Source organism: Agelaius phoeniceus, chromosome W (assembly GCF_051311805.1).
Source record: "Agelaius phoeniceus isolate bAgePho1 chromosome W, bAgePho1.hap1, whole genome shotgun sequence".
NCBI lineage: Eukaryota > Metazoa > Chordata > Aves > Passeriformes > Icteridae > Agelaius > Agelaius phoeniceus.
Genome location: NC_135301.1, coordinates 834,245 through 853,477, shown reverse-complemented (window position 1 = coordinate 853,477; position 19,233 = coordinate 834,245). Strand labels below are relative to the sequence as shown.

The following is a 19,233-nucleotide window of genomic DNA, read 5'->3' as shown; positions in this document are numbered from 1 at the left end:
GGTGGGGAGAGATCGGGGTGTGCAGGACAGCAGAGGACGGGGCTGGGGGGAAGGCAGGCTGGAGGAAGGAGCGGGATTGAGGGCGGGTGGGGAGCGACTGGTGGGGGGGAAGGGGGAGCTGGGAGCGGGGTCAGGGGGGAGTCCGGCTGGGGAGGGAAGGCAGAGGATGGGAAAGTAGGGTAGGGTAGGTGGGGTAGAGAACGAGAGAGGGGCGGCCGTAGGGGGGGAGGGAGGGGAGGGCTAGGGGGGAGAGGGAGGGGGGGGGTTTGGGGGGGGGAGGGTGTAGGGGGTGGGGGAGGGGTGGAAGGGAGGGTAGAAAGGAGAAATACACAGAAATACAACACAACAGAAACGCAGGAGAAAAGAAACGCAGAGAAAAAGAAATATAGGGCCCCGGCCGGCAGCAACCTCCCTCACCCAACGCCGAGGAGCAAATGGCTCCGCCGGGCCCTCCCCGCGCCTTAAATCCCCCAAGGCCCCGCCCCGCGCAGCCGCACTGGGGTCCCGCACACCTGTGCAGACCCCGCCCCTCGCACCTGTGCCGGCCCCGCCCCCAGGGCCCCGCCTCCCCCCCGCCCCCCGCCCGCCCATAAATCCCGGCGGATCGGCGCCTGTCCCGTTTTCTGCGCGGGATGCTCATCCCGGGAGGCGGCGGGAGCGTCGGTCGGAGCGCTGTGCGGAGATCCGGATCGGGGGCTGCTGCTGGTGCTGCGCGGGGTCCACGGCGCTCGGCTGGGACCGGGACGGGGATGGGGATTTAGGCCTGGGAATTCGTATCCTGGTCCTGCCGGTATTTCTTGTGGAAGCTGGGCCGAGCTGCTTCTTTCTCGGCGGGCAGGGTATGGGTGCCAAGGCCAGAGAATCGAGGTAGGATTGGGGCTGGGATCGGGACCACTATCGCTGCGGTCGGGAAAAGCCGCTCCGGGACAGGCGCTGCCGCTCCGGTTGCGGCCAGCGCGGGGCTGGGTCTCGCCGGGGCTCCAGGCACGCTCCGGCTGCGGCGGCAGGGAGCCGGTGCCGTGCCGCTGCCATGGCCGCCAGGAGGACGACGCTTCCCCGGAGCAGCCTCTGGATCGCGGCTGGCAGCGGGAAGGACACCGAGACCGCCCGTACCGGCCCCGGGACCCCATGGGCATCGCCGCTCGCTCAGCGCCGCCGCCCGCCCCGCGGGGCGCCCCCTGGCGGACACGGCGCCGCCCCGCAGCCCCCCCGGCCCGGTAACGCCACGAGCGCCGCGCTCCCCTACGAGCCCCAGCGCCCGCAGCCCCTGCTCCGTGCCCGCAGCCCCTGCTGGGGGCTGCAGCTTCCCAGCCACGAGCAGCCGCTCTGGGACGGCCGCTGGGGCCGAGGCGTTGCTGCTCCCGCTGCCATTGTGCCTGGGGTGGGACTGGAGCCCCAGGGAAACGCTAGGAAAAACCCCATGGGTTAAAAAACCAGTGCAAACGATTTGTTCTTTATTTCCAGAGCCGTGAGAATCATCAAGTCCAATGTGAGAAGTGACTGGCCCAGCTGTGTATCAAACCCAGAATTTTGGCCTTCTCAGCACCCTGCTCCAAACACCTGGGCCAATCCCAGGGCTGTTCCAAAGGCCCTGTGTGGGATGGCAATGACTGCTGCCACTAAGAGAACTCCTCTGCAAATGCAGCTCCTTCCCTTCTGCTACTGCTGCTTTGCACAGCAGCCCCTGCAATGGCTGTGGGGCAGAACTGGCTGGCACTCAACATGGCAGCACCAAACTCTTCCCCATAGCCCTGATTGTTCTGCCCTTGCCAGGATTTCCCCAGCAGCTGTAAATGTGCTCCCACAATGTCCCTTTGTTTCCCCAGGAAGAAGCCAACAAGACAAGCCCTGAGGGTTACCTTGCTCCGTGGCCAAAGCTCTTCTGGAGAGTGCCGGGGGGCGTTGCCTGCAGGTGAGTGTTGCCAGCTCCAAACCATGCTGGCTGCTGAGGCCAGGGCTGTTTTTCTGGCCCAGGGGCCTCGGTGTCTCCTGCTGGCTGCCAGCCATGCTCCTTGGTGTTCCCTGGCTGTGTCCCAGCTGGCTGGGAGCGCAGGGCAGGAGGAGGCCAGGAGCTCCTGAAAGGCAGCAGCACCTCGTGTCTTTGGCATCTGCAGGGGAGGAGCTGTGCTTGCACCGTGGCTCCTGGGCCAGGGGCTGCTCTGAGCAGGCCCCTGGAAATGCTTCAGCCCGGACAGAGACCACCAGTAGCCCAGCAGGACCCCAAGGAGCAGCTGGCATTGCTGGGAATGGAGGCACGGGCCCTTTGCAGAGGGGCTCAGCAGCAACTCCTGGCTCAGAGCTCCCACACAGCTGCCAGCTGTGGCCCAGCCACCCCAAATCCCTTCCCTCCTCCCCAGCCTGAGGCCATCGGCCATCAGCAGCATCAAAGCCAAGGCCATCTTCCCCCACAGATGTTCAATCCCAGGCAGCAGCCCTCAGAAGTACCTGAAAATCAGTGGGATGGAGTTCGGAGTTTTCCAGGGATCCAGCTGGAAGTGCAGAAGTGATGGAAAGCTTTCCCAGGTAGGTGCCACAGGAGGTGTGCTGAAGACAAAGCTGTGCATCCCTTTCCTGAGAGAAAAGAATTTGTAGAGGCCCCTGCTGAGGCTCTGAAAGGAGCTGAGCTTCTGCAGGGAGAGATGTCCCCCCCTGGGCACAGGGGCTGCCTCAGCTCAGGCTGGGAGCACATCTGGCCACTGCCTTCTCCTGCTCTAAACCATCCACTGGATCTTCTCCATCCTGGAGCTCAGGGGGGTGAAATGGGCTCCATTCCAGGCAGCTCTGGCCAGTGAGCCCAGGGACACCACTGGGCTGAGGGTTCTCAACAGCCACTTCTATGGAATAGAACCCTGGCCTTGGCCCTGTGCTGCTGAGCTTCCTTGGAAGCTCTGCTGGCTCCTGACACAGCTGCTGTCCAAGGCAGCAGCTCTGCATGGGAATGCCCACACTCCATGGGGCACTGGGAGGTTACTGCAGCGGGAATGGAGCAGGGAATTTGGGGCTATGGGTAGAATTCATCAGAACTGGCACAGCTGACAGGGAACCCCAAATCTGGGCACCACACAGAGAACAATCTTTGTCCTGCCCTGTCAGCTCCAACCCCTGGGCTGAGAAGTTTTGGGAATTAAATGGATGGAATGATACAAACCACAGCAAGTGGCATCACCCAGAGGGACAATCCGGGTCCCAGACAATTGCTCCACAATCCACTATGGGGGAAAACACCCTGTGCCTGCCAGGAGCTCTGACTCTGCTTCTCTACCAGCTCCTGAGCAGTGTCAGGGCCACCATGAGGGCCTTAAAATCCAAACAAACCCCCTATCCCACACAGTGAATAATCCAAATAAAGAAATGCATTCTTGTCATCAAAGCTCCAAACTGTGTCAAGAGCTCTGCCAACAAGTTAATGGGATTCCCAAGAATCTCATTAATGCTCTTGGTTTCAGTTTTATGTATTTTTAATCCCTCAGTGGGCAGCCTGTACATCTTATCCTGGGATTTAGAGGCTGAGCAGGGCTGGCTTTGGGTTGACCCCCACCTCTGGCCCCAGCCTGTGCAAACACACCTTGTGCCAGGCTGGGTGAACTCCTCACCTCAGCGTTTCCCTCCTAAATATCCCCTCCTTATCTCTCTGGAGATTCACTGACATTTTGCCCAAACCATGCACTCCTCACCTCCATGTGGCCTCCAAGTGTCCATTCTGTTCCTCACAGGTGCCCTGGTGCCACCGTGTTGGTCCCTTGGCCTTTCTCCAGCCCGAGGCTGCTCCTCTGCTCGCTCTCTGCAGTCTCATCCCACAGGGATCCTCTTCTCCCTTCCCTGCTGGCTGCTGCCAAGGAAGGAGGCCACAGGGAGTCTCCAGTGCTGCCCCCTCAGCCCTGGAGAGTCCTGGCTGTGGGCCCGAGGGGCCTGGGATTTCCCAGGGAAATTGTCTGCTGGTCTCCCTTCAATGACCTCAGCAATTCCCTCCAAAATGCCACCTCACTGCCCCTGACATCCCCTCACATTCCACTGCCCTACACAAACAGTTCTTGGATCCCCTCTAGATCACACCAGGTTTTCAGCCACATGAATGGCATCACCTGTGCCCACTGCTCGTTATTCACCCAACCAAAAGCAAGAGCAAATGTTGGTTGGGCTTTAATAACAACTTGAAAGAACTTTACAGCACAATAAATCACCTTTTTCTTCTGTGGGTTTTTTTTCCCTTCAGCTGCTGGGCTTCCCTGTGAGGATGTGTGCTGAGCTCTGGGTGGAGGGGACTGTCAGGCTGAAGGGCTGTGGGTTTGTGTTCTTCTCCCTGGGCATCAGCCACTGCCCCAATCCCTTTGCCCAGGCTGTTCCCTGTGCCTGTGCTCAGGCTGGGGCAGCACAGGCAGACGCAGCTCTCAGCACTCCCTGCTCCAAACACAGCTCTGGCCTCCGCTGCAATCTGGCTCTGCTGGGAGGTTTGCTCCTAGAGAAATCCAAGAATTGCTCATGGCAATGTGGAGAATCAATCTCCACAAAGGGAGGTAAGGAATAAAATCCTGCTTTGGGAGCCCTTGGGATCTGCAGGGCTGCTGAGGGAAGGGGACATTCCCTGCCTGCAGTGCACACAGCCCCACCTGCAGCAGCCAGCCCAGCCTGCCAGCTGGGCTCTGCCAGCCCCTCTCTGAGCACCCTCCCTGTGCTGCTCCCTCTCGGTGCCTTTGGCAATCCCAGCCTGAGCCTGAGCAGCCCAAAGCTCTGGCTGGCAGCCCAGGGACAAAGGGACGCTCCCAGGGATGGGGCACATTCCCAGCAAACGCTCCCAGCAGGGCCCAGAGGCAGCCCTGGAGCTCCTGGCTGGGGCTGGCAGGAGGGCACAGCCCCCAGCTGGGCTGGCAGTGACAGCAGTGACAGCAGCCAAGTGCCACGCTCTGGTGGCACAGCACAGACACCCAGGCCAGCACTGCCCGTGGGAGGGGCACAATGAATGCTGCTCCCTGTGCTGCCCCATGCCAGCAGGAAAGCTCCAGGGGCATGGAAACTCCTGCCCCTTCCCCCCAGCCCAGATGAGCACTCCTCAGCTCCCAACACCCAGTTCTCACCTCCAGCCTGCTCCCGGGGCTGCTGCCACCTTCCTGACAAGGTGCCAAAGGCCCCTGGGCACAGGGCTCCCTCTGTGTCTCAGGGCTTGGGCACGGCAGGGACCAGGCTGCTCCAGCAAGGACAGCCTGGAAGCAGAGCAGATGTCCCAGGGCTGGCAACGGGCTGGGGACAGCAGTTCTGAAACCCAGAGTGCTGAAAACAGCCCCCAAAGTGTTCTATGGTCACACCTTGAACATGGCTCCAAAGGGCAGCAGCTCTGGTGCCAGAGCAGCACCTGCACCATTCCCTGTGCCAGCCCTGGCTCACTGAAAAACAAAACAAATCAACCACACCCAGGCCTTGTTTGCACAATTCCTGATCCAAACCCTCACCTTTCCTGCCCAGCACTGAGGCAAATCTGACACAGCATTGAGAAGTGACCTTTGCTGAGAGCAGCCATCATCCCAGTCCTCCAGCCTTGGCAAGATTGTGCAGTGAATGGACCTCAGCTCTACTCCTAAACCTCAATTTCTGTCAGTTTTTGTTAGAAAGATACTGGACAGGAAATCATGCAGCAGAATTTGCAAATTGCACAAGGAATAACAAGGCCCAGAGCAAAGCCAACCACCCCCATCACTGCTGCACCCCAGTTCTGGGAGAAATGCTGATCTCATTTCTAAATACTGCCCTTCCCTCCCACTCAGTCCTTCCCTGCACATCCCTGCAGAGCATGGACTCCATCTTTTGCTGCCAACAGCTCCTCTCCAGCCCAGAGCCCACTGCTCACAGACACAAACTGAGCAAGCCTAAGGCAATGTTCCCAGCAGCAGATGCAATTCCTGAACTCCCTTTTCCCTGGATTCTGAGCCCTTGCAGGAAACTCAGCTCAGCCCAGAGTCTGTTCTGCTTTCCCAGAGGGAAATACAGCCTGATGGGCCCCAGCTCTGGCACCACATTGCCCTTGTTCCTGCTGCCCTGGAAAGGCACAGGCAAAGCCAGTCCCTCAGAGCCCATCCCTGGGCCCCAGGAGAGCTGGAGCTGCTCCCAGATGCCAGGGCCCTGCAGGGCTGTGCTGACACGAGCACAGGCTGACCCCTGTGCCCAGCACCACCCCTCACTCTGCTCCCACGGCTCCCAAATGCTGCCAGCCCTGCCCCTGCCCCTGTGCCAGGGCCGTGCCTGCCCCCAGCCCCAGCAGAGGCTGTCACCCAGCCCTGCAGCGGCTGCCAGCCCTGGCAGAGCTGGGCATGCACTGAGAGCTCCCCAAGGAAGGCCCAGAGCAGCCCTGGGCTGCACAGACAATGCCCAAGCTGCCCTCAGGGCACAGCCAGCACCACAGCTCCAGCAGCCCCAGGGAACTCTGGCACTGCCTCTGCACCTCTGCCCTTCTCCAGCAGGCACAGCTGGGGCTGGGCTGGCAGCAATGGCATTGCCATGGCAGCTCATGCCAGCAGAGAGGAAAAGGGGAGCCCTGTGTCCCTCTGACTCACCCCACAGCGTGGGCAGGACCAGAGCCCTCCAGCGCAGAGCCCTGCTGCTGAAGCCTCTTGCCTTTGGCTGCTCCAACACCAAAGCTTCGGGCAAACATGGGAGGAGTTGGATGATTTTTCCTGCCCTGAAAGAGAGGAGAAAAGAAAATTAAGTCCACTGTGGAAGTCCAAGGATCCCAGCTCTCCTAGCTCTGCTCTGCTGGCTCACTATGGGGTTTTACCCAGGAGAGGTGACACCAATTCAAACACAAACGTGTCCTTTGCCAGCACTTTTATTCCTGACTATTTCAGACAATGAAAGGATGCTCATTTTTCATCTTGCATTCTCTGCCTCATTTGAACAGAACCATTTTTATCCCAGAGCCCACGTGGCAGCCATTCCATCCTTTCCCATTGGACTTGGCACAAAGGAAGGGACACCCGGGATGCTGCACCACAAGAAATCCCAAAGAGAATCCCCTCCAAAACCTCCCAGGGAAAGGGTTTTTGCTTTTGGGACACAAGAAAGGCCTTGGGCCATTTGCACCCACATGGAAAGCCCACACTGAGCACTTGCTTTTAAAGATGTTGCACTTGAAGTTACAGACATGGAATTGCTCTGGGATTTGGCATTTCCTGCACCCACACAAACACATTCAAGGAATTAAGCGCAGAGTCCTGAAGTTTGGTTATTCCAATGCTGTTTTGGTAGTGCCACTTGACACACCAAAATCCACAGCAACACTTCAAAAAATGCAAAGCAACTTTCACCCCCACAGCCCCCTTCCTTTCCATTTTGCAGTTTTGGGCTCCTCTTAAGAACAGCTTAAAGAAAAGAAGAGAAAAGGCCAGGACCTGCTCCCAGCCAGTGCCCCAGCCACCTGTTTGCCAGAGATTCTCCTTACAGCTGATGGCTTTTCTAAGAAAGCTCCAGCTCAGCCTTATCACAATCCCCTGGCAGCCCTCACCACGAGCCCCAAAGGCCAGGGCACATCTGTGTGCTGCCTCAGGAAGCTCAGGGGCTCTCTGGGGGACAAAACCTGGTTTGGGCCCAGAGCTGACTCTGCTCCCTGCTGGCTGAACTGTGCAGCTGTGGGATGCAGCTGGGTGCTGCAGGGCAGAGTGTGTCACCCTCTGTGCCAGCCAGGCTCCAAAGGCAGCCCTTGGTGCCCCAGCAGCGCTGCTGGAAGCGCTGGCAGCGCTTGGCACAGATGGGATGGAGCCTTCCCACAGCTCTGTGCCCTGGCACCGAGGCTGGCACAGCAGAGAGGCCGATGGCAGCAGAACAAACCCAGCTGGCTTTCCATGGGCACTGATGGCACTGAGAGCCCCAGGCCAGAGCTGCTCCCTGCCCAGCCCAGGAGCTCCCAGTGCTGCTGCAGGGCACGGGCTCTGAGGGAACCCTGCAGCTGGGACAGGAACGCAGCAGCGACAATTCCCAGGCACAAAGAGATCCCCACCTGCTCCAGCAACTGAACCTCTGGGGCTCAGCCCCACGGGCTGTCCCTGCTCCAGGCAGGAGGAGCCACACAGCCCCCGAGGCTGGGCTCACCCCCTGCCCTGCCAGCAGGAAACAAGGGCTTCATGAAGCTTGGGGACACCTTCTGTCCCCAGAGGGCTCTGACACAACATCCAGCAGTGTGGATCTTTAATAAAGACACCTCGGACCTATCCTTGCCACACACTCGCCTTTGTTATTGCCTCACAGTCTCTGCTTTAAAATGTTTTGCTATTACAAGTGTTTAAACAAGACTGACCGTGAGCCCTGCACCCTTGCCGTGCTCCAAGCCCGAAGGCAGAGCTGGATATCCTCACACTCATCCAGCCTGAGGGAGCTGCTGCAGCATTTAAAACATTTACAAACCACCCCTGCCCTGAGGCTGTGCAGCCCTGGGAGGTGCCTGGGTGCCAGCCCAGCATTAGAGATGGGACATCAGGAGAGCGAGCAGACAACGCCCACTGCAGCCTCTGCACTCTCGGCGCTGCAGCTGCACGATCCTCACTGCTCAGCGACTCTCAGCTCTGATTCCAGGACTCCCGCCAGGAAACTGAGGGCCCTTTCCAGATGCAAATCCCCACAGAGCCACTGCTCTCCTCTCCACCCACCCTCCTGCTCCACCTTTTACCCCTTTGGTAGCCACCACCCCACCCAGGACACAGAGGAGGCTCTCGGGTGCCAACTGAGACCCAAATCGATCCAGGTGCCTCAGGAAATAAATACAAACCAACTCCTCCCTTCTAGGCTAACAAAATGTCCTGGTGCCCAGTTCCTGTTTCCTAAGGCAAAACCCACGGATCAGGGGAAAATGGCAAGTCCCAAACCCAACCAAACCCGGTTTGGCATCGGTTTCCATCAGGACCGTTCAGGTTTCCCAGTGCCCCTCAGCTGCAGCCACAGGAGCAGCTTCTCTCTGGGACCCAGGGGGGTGGGCACAGGGACACCCATCCCGCTGCTTCCCGGCAAACAGAGCTCAGCCCAGCCCAGAATGGAACAGAACAAATGCAGTTCTTGCCCTTGCCATTTATGTCTGAGCTCTGGCACGCTGTTATTGAGCACAAAACTCCCGAGAGGGGACAGTCTGTAACTACTGCTCTGGATCAAGGATCATCTGTCAGTTCGTGTATGCACTGCACAGCTTTCATAAACAGCACTGTAACAGACACTAGTTTAGACTGTAATACTATAATAGAGACTGTGAAATGTTCAAATGCTTTTACACGTAAGGAACTCAGAAAATGGTATCAGATAATGAGGTGATTTCCCACAGCTGGGGACAATCTTATCTGAAACACAAGATAACAGAAACAGAAACCAGAGCACTGAAAAAAAAAAGGAAAAATTTACTGACCCTCGTTATCAAATAACGAGGGAGTGAAAATAAAACAGGATGGCACCACAGGAAGAAATAAAGTATATCGGTTGAATCCACAAGATGGCGCGAAGGTTCCAACCAAGCAAAAGAACATCTAAACTGAAAAGGACTCTTGGAATATGTATAAACTCTAATGAATATGCACACCCCACTGCAATGGAACAGAATCTAGAGAACACGGTTTAAGGGAACCGGGTGCTCCTGGCAAACAGCCAAGCACCCCAGCGCTGCCTTTTATCCCTTAACAAACGTGTAAAAATTCTAGAGAGTGAACTCTGTTTCTCACCCAATAAAACGCTGTTCCCGCAGCTGGGACGAGCCCCACCTTCATTCCACGGCACACGATCCCAGAGAGCCGCAAGGCCCGGGACAGAGCCGTGCCACCCGCAGCGGGTCCCACGCAGCAGCGCCCAAAGCAGCCCCGGCCCCCTGTGGGTGCCCCCGGCCCCGGTGCCCCCGGCCCAGCTCCCTCCCCTCCGGCCGCTCACCTGAGGGCACCGCCCGCTGCCTCCCGGCGCTGCTGCCGAGCCGAGGGCATTGTCCCCGCTCCTGGCCCAAAGGCCGCGTTCTGTGCTGCAGGGCGCGCTCCGGGGGACGCGGGGCCGGGCAGGGACAGGGTGAGCCGGGCTGCGGCGGCTGTCCCAGCGCTCTGTCCCCTCCCGGGGCTCAGGCCGGGGAGCGGGGCCCTGCCAGCGGCCGCCATTGCAGCGCGGAGCAGAGTCAGGTAGGGCCGAAGAGCCGAGTGTGGCCGAGTGGAGCCGACAACAGCCGAGTGTGGCCGAGTGGAGCCGACAACGGCCGAGTGGAGCCGACAACAGCCGAGTGTGGCCGAGTGGAGCCGACAACAGCCGAGTGTGGCCGAGTGGAGCCGACGACAGCCGAGTGTGGCCGACAGCAGCCGACAACAGCCGAGCCTACCCGAACGGCCGACTCTGGCCGCGATTTGCCGAATCCATCCGAGTTTAGCTGAGGTGAACTGAACGGAACGCGACGGAACCGCGTTCAGCCCAACCGAACTAGATAAGCCCGACCGAACTAAATAAGCCGAACCAACCTGAACATTACGGCGTCGCTCACTCACCCATCTCTCAGTGTGGGCAGGCACCCTCAGCTCTAAGGAGCCGTGCAGAGCGAGTGCTCCGTCCCTTGGGAAGCACGGAGTGATCAGCCCCAGGGACAGGAAAGTACAGACAAATGCCGTGGTCAGCCCTGAGGATTCAGGAGGATTCCGAGCCAGTGGCCTAGAACCTGCCACAATTCTATCTACAATTGCAATGTAATTACGGTGGGACAGTGCAAGGCTGGAGTTCAGAGAGCTCGGCCGTTCCACCGGGGCTGGGGACATGACTGAGGGGGTTTTGTGTCAGTCTGATGGGCCTGAGCAGCATCAAGAACCAAAAGGAAATTTTACAGAAATGTTTTGAGATGGACTGCCCCAAAAACTTGGGCTGCTTCTAGGGGGACAAAAGATTGAAAAAGCTTTCTGTTGAATTCCTGTCAGAAAGTCCAGACCCACTGGTTCAGCTATGGAAGGGATGGATATGATGCACCACAGAAAGAGACAAAAGCAGAAATGTTAAAAGGTCTATCTCCCATCCTTCCCCAAGACTGTTGGATCAGTCTTTTTTAAGTGCTCTCTAATCTGATGTTTCTAACTCCCTCTGTCTTCTGCCATCTCTACCTGTTTCTACTTTACTCCAATTCTCTCCACCTGTTTTCCTATGTTTCTCTCCCCCCTATTGCTCTACCCACCTACCTCTCTCCCTTCTCTTCCTCCATTTCTCTCTCTCCCTCTCTCTATCCCTCTCCATCCCTTTATCTCCCCCATTTCTCCCTCTCTCCATCCCCCTCTCTCCATTTCTCTCTCTCTCTCTTAATTTCAGTTCCACGTGTCCAGAAGGAACTGTGCTCCTCCCCAAGGCCTGTACTATGTGGAGTTACACAGCGCTCTGAACTGTGTGCTGTAATACAGAAGACTGTTACAAACACCAGGGTAGACCATAGCTAAGGGTGTCATCACAGCACTTCCATGGGATGGAAAAGCCATAGGAAGAAATTGCTGAGTGTTATGCAAAGAGACCAATGTCATGCCCAAGATGTCTTCATACATCAGCAGCACTGGTCAGACAGGGGTCATGCATCTCCCCTCACTGGCACCAGGAAAAAAAAAAGAAACTGAGCAAACCCACCTTTGTATCGAGAGCCTTTTTTATGCTGATTCGTCTCTGAATTCTAGCTTCTCCTCTTTCAATCTGAGCCATGATCTTCTCTATGTCTTGGAGTTCATTGCATCTTTCCCAGAACACAGCTAAGAAAAGAACAACTTCTTAGTATCTTATCATGCATTGTAAAAGTCAGAGGTTTAACCTTAAAAAAAGGATGTTAGCTGTTCCTTCCTTTTACCAGAGCTTACTGCTGTGTAACAACAGACATGCCTTGAGCTGGTAAGAAACCTTCCCTTCCAGCTACCATGTGCTGCAGTAGTACAAATGCTGTTTTGAAGAGGGTAGATATAGGAATCTTCAGTTTAAGTGAGGTACAATACAGGCCAGTAAGACTTTTGTGTGTCAGTCTCCTCAAAGGAAACAAAGCTTCTTCAAATGAAAACAGATGTAACAGAATACAGTTTTATCAATAGAAGCAAGAGGGCAACTGAGTGCCTGAAGACAAGCAAGTGCCTGAAAGACCATTAGGTGTTTAAATAAGGGGTTTTTGTACAAGATTTTTGCACATTTTCAACTTGCTCTATACCTTTAGAAATGTAGTGCCAGGACTTTGCAGCTACACTACGGTGGAAAAAAATCTCTTCTAATGCGAGGTTAAGACTCAGGTTACCAGTGGTGGCTGTAGGTTCAATCGTGATGTATTTACTGAGTTCTGCTCTCGAGGAGGAGGTAAAGGTTAACTTCTCATTAATGAATACAAGGAAAAGGGAAATCTCTTCAGCTAAGCAGTGTTTCTCAGCATTTCCCTTTGCAAAAATTAACAAGAACTGAAGACAGTGCTACCCAGTTAGATTCAGGATACAGTGAAGTGGCTCAGCAGGAGTTTAGGTGTGCATTTTAGTACAGCCTTAGTTGTGCAGGCAGTAATGATGGTAAAAGACAGAGCAGCAGATCCAAAATACATCAATATAATTCTACCCCAAAAATCTTAGAACAGCAGTGTAAGAAATTCTCAGCAGTAGGATGTTACCATGTTCTCAGGCAGTTCAAATGAGCCAAGCAGAGTTAGATACTCTCAGAGCTGAGTACAGAATTAAGTTACCTGAATACTCAATGACTTCCTCTGGGGTTTTTCCTTCGACTTCTCGTGCTATATTTTCAATGTCATCACGGCCCCACTTCTCATTGGCTTTGAGGAACTGGTTGAAATCTCTCTTATTCCAGTTAGTGAAGCCCTATACAGCAATCAAGAGGAAACATTGCACAGAGGTTCAGGATTTGTCCATCTCCAAATTTGATTCAACTGGTTTCTTGAAATTGCCTGTAACACTTCCATCATTCCACAGTGTTAAACCTTTTCTTTCTCTGCAGTTTAATTTAGTAGAACTCTTTTTATACTGCAGTCACTGTAGTCTCTCTATTTCAATACTGCAAAATGACTAGCACTAGTTCTTTATTTACCTAGTAATTTCTGGTAAGTTTTCAGCTGAAAAATTAATCCCTCCTCCTAATAGTCTCTCTGTGGGATTACTTTCTAAGAAAAAAAAATTGCTCAAGTGAAAGTAGTGTAATGGCTTTTGTTTTGTCAAAAAGGCCCCCCAAGTGCCTCACAGACACCCTCAGCCATTGCATCATTGCAGTGACCACTGCATGGTCACTCTCCCTCAGAAGGACTAAAGCCACCTTGTGATGGTGATTTTCAGCAGAGACACAAGTAGCACTGCTGAAGTCATGAGCTAAAGTAGGTTCATTTCATATTACCAGTAGCTTTTACAAGTAGTGGGAAGTAGCAAGTTCTGCCAGCCATGTTGTGATTTAGCCACAGCTTACTGGACTGTACTGATTCCTGACCTCTGTGATTCTGGTGTCTCCACAGTGAGCTGTTCCAGCTCATTACTACGCAAGCAAGAAATCCTGTCCTGTAATTCCGATCCCCTGCCAAAATACAACGTGTAAATAAAATATCCAAATAAGGCATATCAAGCATTCACCTGGTTTTAAATTATTTAAATATACAGGCTTCCTAATTATATACTTATTCAGCTCACACCCTCTTTTAGTGAGGGGAACTATCCACTACCAGATGTGGTTTAGGAAAACTGACTGTTCAGACCCCAGGATTCACTTCCATAAGGGTGTGAAACTGAGGCAGAATATGTGCATTAAATCATGTGGAATGCAGCACACCCAGCTCTGCAGCCATTCTGCAAGGTTTCATGGAAAGACATCACAGTCTATAGTGAATGCCAGACTAGGATTCAGGAGAATCCTTGGTGCACATTCCTCAAAGATATCCTATGACATAGGCCTATGACAAACCTAATGCTGGAAACTCTTTTCAGTCTGAACCAAACTGTGCAGATGTGTTAACTACGGCACATGCCGATCAGTGACCAAGAAATGCTCCCATAATGCTGTGAAACACAAAACAAGCTTTGGCTGATTTCAGTCTCACTGAAGAACCGACAATACCTGGGTTAGAAGTTTCTCTTTTTCTTCCAGTTCTTCATCATTAAGAGGTTCAGCCTCATCAATCTTAAGCTGCTCTTCCTTTTGTGCTTGGGCTGCATTTGGGAGATCAGGATTACGAGGTACCTGAAAGGTTTTGCACTTTATAAAACTGAATTAATTTTTCACAGATAATTACTAATTGTCACCTTTTTGTTAATATAACCTAATAGCTTCGACAGCTGAACATGATTTTATTTCATTTAAATTACTGTGAAAGGCTGGAAAAGTACTTATTCTCCTACTGTTGCATTAAACTGTTCCATTGCAAGAATTTAGAGAATAACACAGAAGGGACTGGACCTTAAAGATCACCTCTTTTCCAAGCCCCTGCTATGGGCAGGGCCACCTTCTGCTTAGACAAGGATGCTCAAAGGCTCGTCCAACGTGGCCTTGAACACTTCCAAGCAAGTGGAATGTGGGTCATCCACAGCTTCTCTGGGCAAATTGTGCCAGTGCCTCACCACACTCACAGTGAAGAATTTCCTTCCAATATCCAACCCAAACCTGCCCTCTGTCAGTTTAAAGCTGCTCCCTTGTAAAAAGTCCCTTTTCAGCTTTCCTGCAAGCCCCCTCTAGGTACTGAAAGGCTGCAATTTGGTTGCTCCAGAGCCTTTGCTTCTCCAGACTGAACAATCCCAACTCTCAGCCTTTCCTCCTAAGAGAGGTGCTCCAGCCCTCTGGTCAAGGAAATTCTTCAGTTACCTTGTAACCAATTGTTTTCCTGTCGTAGAGAATCTCTTTTTCCAACAGTTCAAACAGGCGAGGAGGAAAGAACTGGAAGTCCTGTACATTTGGCTGTTTTGGAGGCCGTGGAGCCTGAAACACAAAGCTTGCATTTGCTCTCTTTCACATCCAGAATCTGCTTGCTTGTAAGAAGTAATTTAAGTTTATGAGCAAACAAAAAGCATTATTGTTACAAAAATGCACTGTCTTAACTTGGGGGGAAAAAAGTCACACCATGCAAGACACACCAACCACCACAAAGAATTCTAAAAGTAAAAGAGCAGTGAGAGAAGGGGAAGAGAGGTCTTTTGGGAGGAGGTGGCTGGTGAAAAAGTCACACGTGTTTAAAGCATTAATCTTCCACAGGAAAATTTACAGCTGCTTAAATAAGAACTAGAAAAAACTTGATCTTAGCCTCCCTAACGTCTTACAAGTTTCATACTGTTCTTATTTTTTCTCACAGAAGTTTGTCTCAAGTCTTTTGGAAATTTTTTCTAAATTTAGATAGTCCCTCCACTTTATAAAAGTGAACAGAGCAGTTTTTATGACTCAAGACCTATTTGTTGCTTAGAGCTTCAGCCATTTACCATACATATTGAAAAAATTTATTTCTTTTGATTAGTCAACTCACCTTGGGTGCTTTTGGTTCACTGACTCGAAGAGCCTCTCTGAAGTAAGCATCCACAGCATAATTGGCTTTTCTTTCTCTTTTAGGGGGTTCAATCCACTCTGTAAATGCCAACTATAAAAACAAAACCCATCACCCCCAAAACCAAAAATTAAGTCTTGCAAGATCATGAGACCAGCTACAAGTTTTATGTAAAATTAGATCTACATCTACTTCATTATAAGTGTTATAAGTGTTATTTAAACTATTTTCATAGATGACACTGTATTTTACCCAATACCTCTTAAATAAGTATGACTAAAACATGCAATTCAGGGCATTCCTCCAAAAGAAACTTAAAACATTACCTTCTGTTTTTCTCTGTAGTCTTCCCCTTCAAAATTATACATGCTAGATTCAGTATCCATAGTAAAATTCCTAAGGGAGCTTTCACCCATCTTTGAAAGTTTTTCGTTCATTTCCGCAGTCTTGGACAGGGGATACAGAAAAGAATAGTAGCCATTTGGATGGTACTTCATTATTTAACATCTCATTCCCAGATAGAACGGGAGCCATTTTGGAAGGCACGTCATTATTAAACACCTCATTCCAGAAAGGAGCCACTCTGAAAGGTACTTCATTTTAAAACATCCCATTGCCAGAAAGAAGAGGAGCCATTCTAGAAGGTACTTGACTATAAAACATCTTATTGACAACATCAGAAAAAACAGACACGATTGAGTAACACAAAAACCCTCTACAGCAAAAACCCCTTTTCTCTCCAGCTTGGAACCAAGTTATCATCCAGAGACTCACTATCTTGCCATCACATTCAAATCTACAGGTGAGCTTCCCCTTTTCAAACCTTCTCACCTTCTTTGCCCCTCTTTCCAAAATGTGATCAATATCTTCATCTGTAATCTCACTATCCTTTGAAGCAAACACGTGTGTTGCTCCATGTCTGATCATTTGCAGCATTTCATCCTTTCCAAGTTTATTCAGGTTTTGATCCACCAATCTTCCTAAAGATAAAAATGCTTGAGGATAGCAACTCACTAAAGAGTTTATGTTATGGAAGGAGCAATACAGGATTTTCTCCCCCTTATATTTCCACATACAAACTACATATTACTGATTCCAAGCAAGTCAACTAAGGTTACCTTACTTTTCTCTGTCTATTAGAAAAAGGAAAGGCATTCATTTAAATTTAAAGTGAAAGAAGAAACTGAGTGCTTTAAAAAGTCAAATCTGACTATATCCCACTAGGCAGGTAAGCAAAAAGTTAGTGAGGAAATGCCTACTCCTACAGTAAAACAAATTTCCAAGTGGATGAGGCCTTTGCACATGAACTCCCTTCAGAATTCAGATGAGGCAAAAGCAACACTCCCACTGGTTCTTACTGGCTGATTGCACCATGATTTACAATGGGAGAAGAAGGGAATTTCATCCTAGATCCGAAGTGCCTTCATATAATACTTGCCTTGCTGGATGACTATGGAATCCAGGCGCAGTTTCATTTCTGCACGCTCCACTATCCTTTCCTCCACGGTATTGTCTGTAATAAACCTGAACACACGGACAGTCTTGGTCTGCCCAATTCTGTGCGCTCGATCCTGCCCAAAACAGTAACAAAAAAGTCAGCACTTGCCTTCCAGCATGACTACATAATGAGGTTTAAGATTTTCATTATTTACAGCACACAAATTTACAAAACAGAACAGCACAGGTTACTAAAATGTTTACAGCTATCCATGGCTACCCAAGATATTACATTTTTATCTACATTGCAGGTTTGGGGTTTTTTTTTTTCAATAACACTGACAGTGAGTGTGTCTCTATGTGTCATAGCTAAAAAACAGCAGGATTTGGGGTTTTTCATTAAATCACACACAGAGGAGAAGATTTGGATGCTTCTGACCTTAAGCAACCTTCTGTAGAATCAAAGCATGAAGAAATCATCTCTCTGCTGACCAAAAGCTGCCTTTCTCAAAATCCTTCAGTAGTGCCATGAATAGTTCAAGAAAAATACAATAACCCTGCCTCTCCTGACTAGTGAAACATGAACCACTGTGAGAATCAGTATTCTCAACACACACCTGTAGTGGTAGCTGGTACTGCCTCATTTGAGCTATTAGACACCAGTTCCTTCATTCTTTTGAAGTGATTTTTGCTAGAGTACTTGAGACCCACAGGTTAACTGAAATAATTTAAGACATTTCCAAGACTTCTCTCTGAAAGCCCTCATTTGTCAAAAAAAAAAAAAACAAAAAAAACCCCAACCAAAAATCCAAAAATCCACTGGCAGTTTTTAGATAGCTTTGCTTTCTTAGGTGGTCACTAATGTCCTTGACATGTATCCAGGATGGAGATGCATCCACATCTACTTAAAAAAACCCCTAAGGATAGTTACTAAAATGAGATCCTTTCATTACCATCACCATAAAAGCAGTTTTTGAAAACTTTAATTCAACTTTTCTTTATCTCATTTTCAAGATCGCAGGAAAAACAGTGAAAACACATTCACCTCCACTCCCCACAACAGCTTTATAGTTTTGGGATTAACAACCTAGATTTAATTCATTTTTACTTACTCAAGTAGGCTATTTGCATTAAACAATACTATGAGGTGTAGCACACACCCAGCATTTCCCACTACATAAAACACTGTATAACCCAAATGTGACTGAGGACTAATGGTTCCACACAGTGGAAGCTGCACTTGAACTGAAAATTAGTCTTACAAATCCTGCTCCTGTGCTAAAATGGGAAAATACCAATTTATTTTGGAAGTACACATTTCTAGCAAAGTACTGTGAGAAAAAGAAAAACAAAACCCCATAATTTCCATCTGGAATCTTACCATAGCCTGGAGATCTACTTGTGGATTCCAGTCTGAATCAAAGAGAATTACAACATCAGCAGTAGCCAGATTGATTCCAAGACCTCCTGCTCGTGTACTCAACATGAACACAAATTTTGAGCTGTCAGGATCATTGAATGCATTAATGGAAGCCTAAATCAATGAAAAGAATGTATCAGTTAAACAAAATGTTTTACAAGTACTATTTTTACATAAATACAATCCCTGAAGTTGTAAATACCTGTTGCTCATTGTGAGGAGTTTGTCCATCCAGTCTGCAATATTCGTAATTTCTCCACATACAGTAATCTTCCAAAATATCTAGAACTCTTGTCATCTGCCTGAAGATTAGAACCCTTGAGCCTGTTTGGGTAAAAAGGTTTCTTATGCTTTCACCAAAATGTAAGATTAAACAAACTCTCCAAGTCTGCACTACCAGAAAAGGAAGGAGGGCAATTCCATGTACTAAGAAGAAAAGTCGTTTGAATTTCAGACCCAAACTACAATGCAGGGCTGCAGCTGCTGCTGCCACAGCACATCCATGCCATAGGACACGTTTGTCTTACCCTGATATGTCACTGTCTAATTAATGGCTGGCTTCTCCTTTTCATTTTGTGTTGTACTCCTCAAGAAAAAGTTCCCAGACATGGCAGAGTAAGATGGTAGCACAAATATAAAAACATTATCAAGTATAAATAATAAAATTTTGAAGTATTTGATTGTTTTGGATTTAAGATCTCTAGAAATAAAGTGAATTCTTCTTAAGTACTTGTCAGTTTACTGCCAAGAACAACTTAAATAAAAAAAAAAAAGAAAAGGTTCAGTACTTTATGCATATACACTCAGCCATTTCCAGTCTACTGGAGAAATTTAAGTAAAACACAGGATATAACAAAGTTTCTACTTCCTTTTGTCCTTTGGACTCAAGAGTTAATACTGAACTCTCTTGTTTAAGATGCTAATTTGATTTGAG

At 50.4% G+C, this 19,233-nt stretch overlaps 2 protein-coding genes and 1 long non-coding RNA gene across 3 annotated transcripts; all 3 read right to left on the bottom strand.

Moving 5' to 3' along the window:
- Window positions 1-1,437: 1,437 nt before the first annotated feature.
- Window positions 1,438-10,216, bottom strand: LOC143696578 (uncharacterized). Its single transcript, XR_013185979.1, has 2 exons — window positions 9,883-10,216; window positions 1,438-6,667 (listed from the first exon to the last, which is right to left on the bottom strand). It is a non-coding gene; the product is annotated as an uncharacterized LOC143696578 (long non-coding RNA).
- Window positions 10,217-10,811: 595 nt separating this feature from the next.
- On the bottom strand, window positions 10,812-15,675 carry LOC143696567 (SWI/SNF-related matrix-associated actin-dependent regulator of chromatin subfamily A member 5-like). Its single transcript, XM_077193136.1, has 6 exons — window positions 15,667-15,675; window positions 15,425-15,535; window positions 14,773-14,886; window positions 14,032-14,154; window positions 12,662-12,794; window positions 10,812-11,702 (listed from the first exon to the last, which is right to left on the bottom strand). The coding sequence occupies exons 1-6, from the start codon at window positions 15,673-15,675 to the stop codon at window positions 11,542-11,544; spliced, it is 651 nt and encodes a 216-aa protein (XP_077049251.1). The 3' UTR covers window positions 10,812-11,541.
- Window positions 15,676-15,690: 15 nt separating this feature from the next.
- On the bottom strand, window positions 15,691-18,803 carry LOC129121250 (SWI/SNF-related matrix-associated actin-dependent regulator of chromatin subfamily A member 5-like). The gene is given in 5 exon segments (XM_077193135.1): window positions 15,691-15,888; window positions 16,274-16,418; window positions 16,877-17,013; window positions 18,261-18,413; window positions 18,756-18,803. Coding segments are annotated over 5 exon segments (681 nt in total).
- Between the last annotated feature and the right edge of the window lie 430 nt (window positions 18,804-19,233).

What these genes read in the sequence shown, in the direction of transcription:
- LOC143696567 (XM_077193136.1), bottom strand. An exon ending in GGAAAACAATTGGTTACAAG is followed by an intron (nt 14,155 to 14,772) that starts GTAACTGAAGAA and finishes AAAACCTTTCAG; the next exon opens with GTACCTCGTAATCCTGATCT. An exon ending in AAGAGAAACTTCTAACCCAG is followed by an intron (nt 12,795 to 14,031) that starts GTATTGTCGGTT and finishes ATTGCTGTATAG; the next exon opens with GGCTTCACTAACTGGAATAA.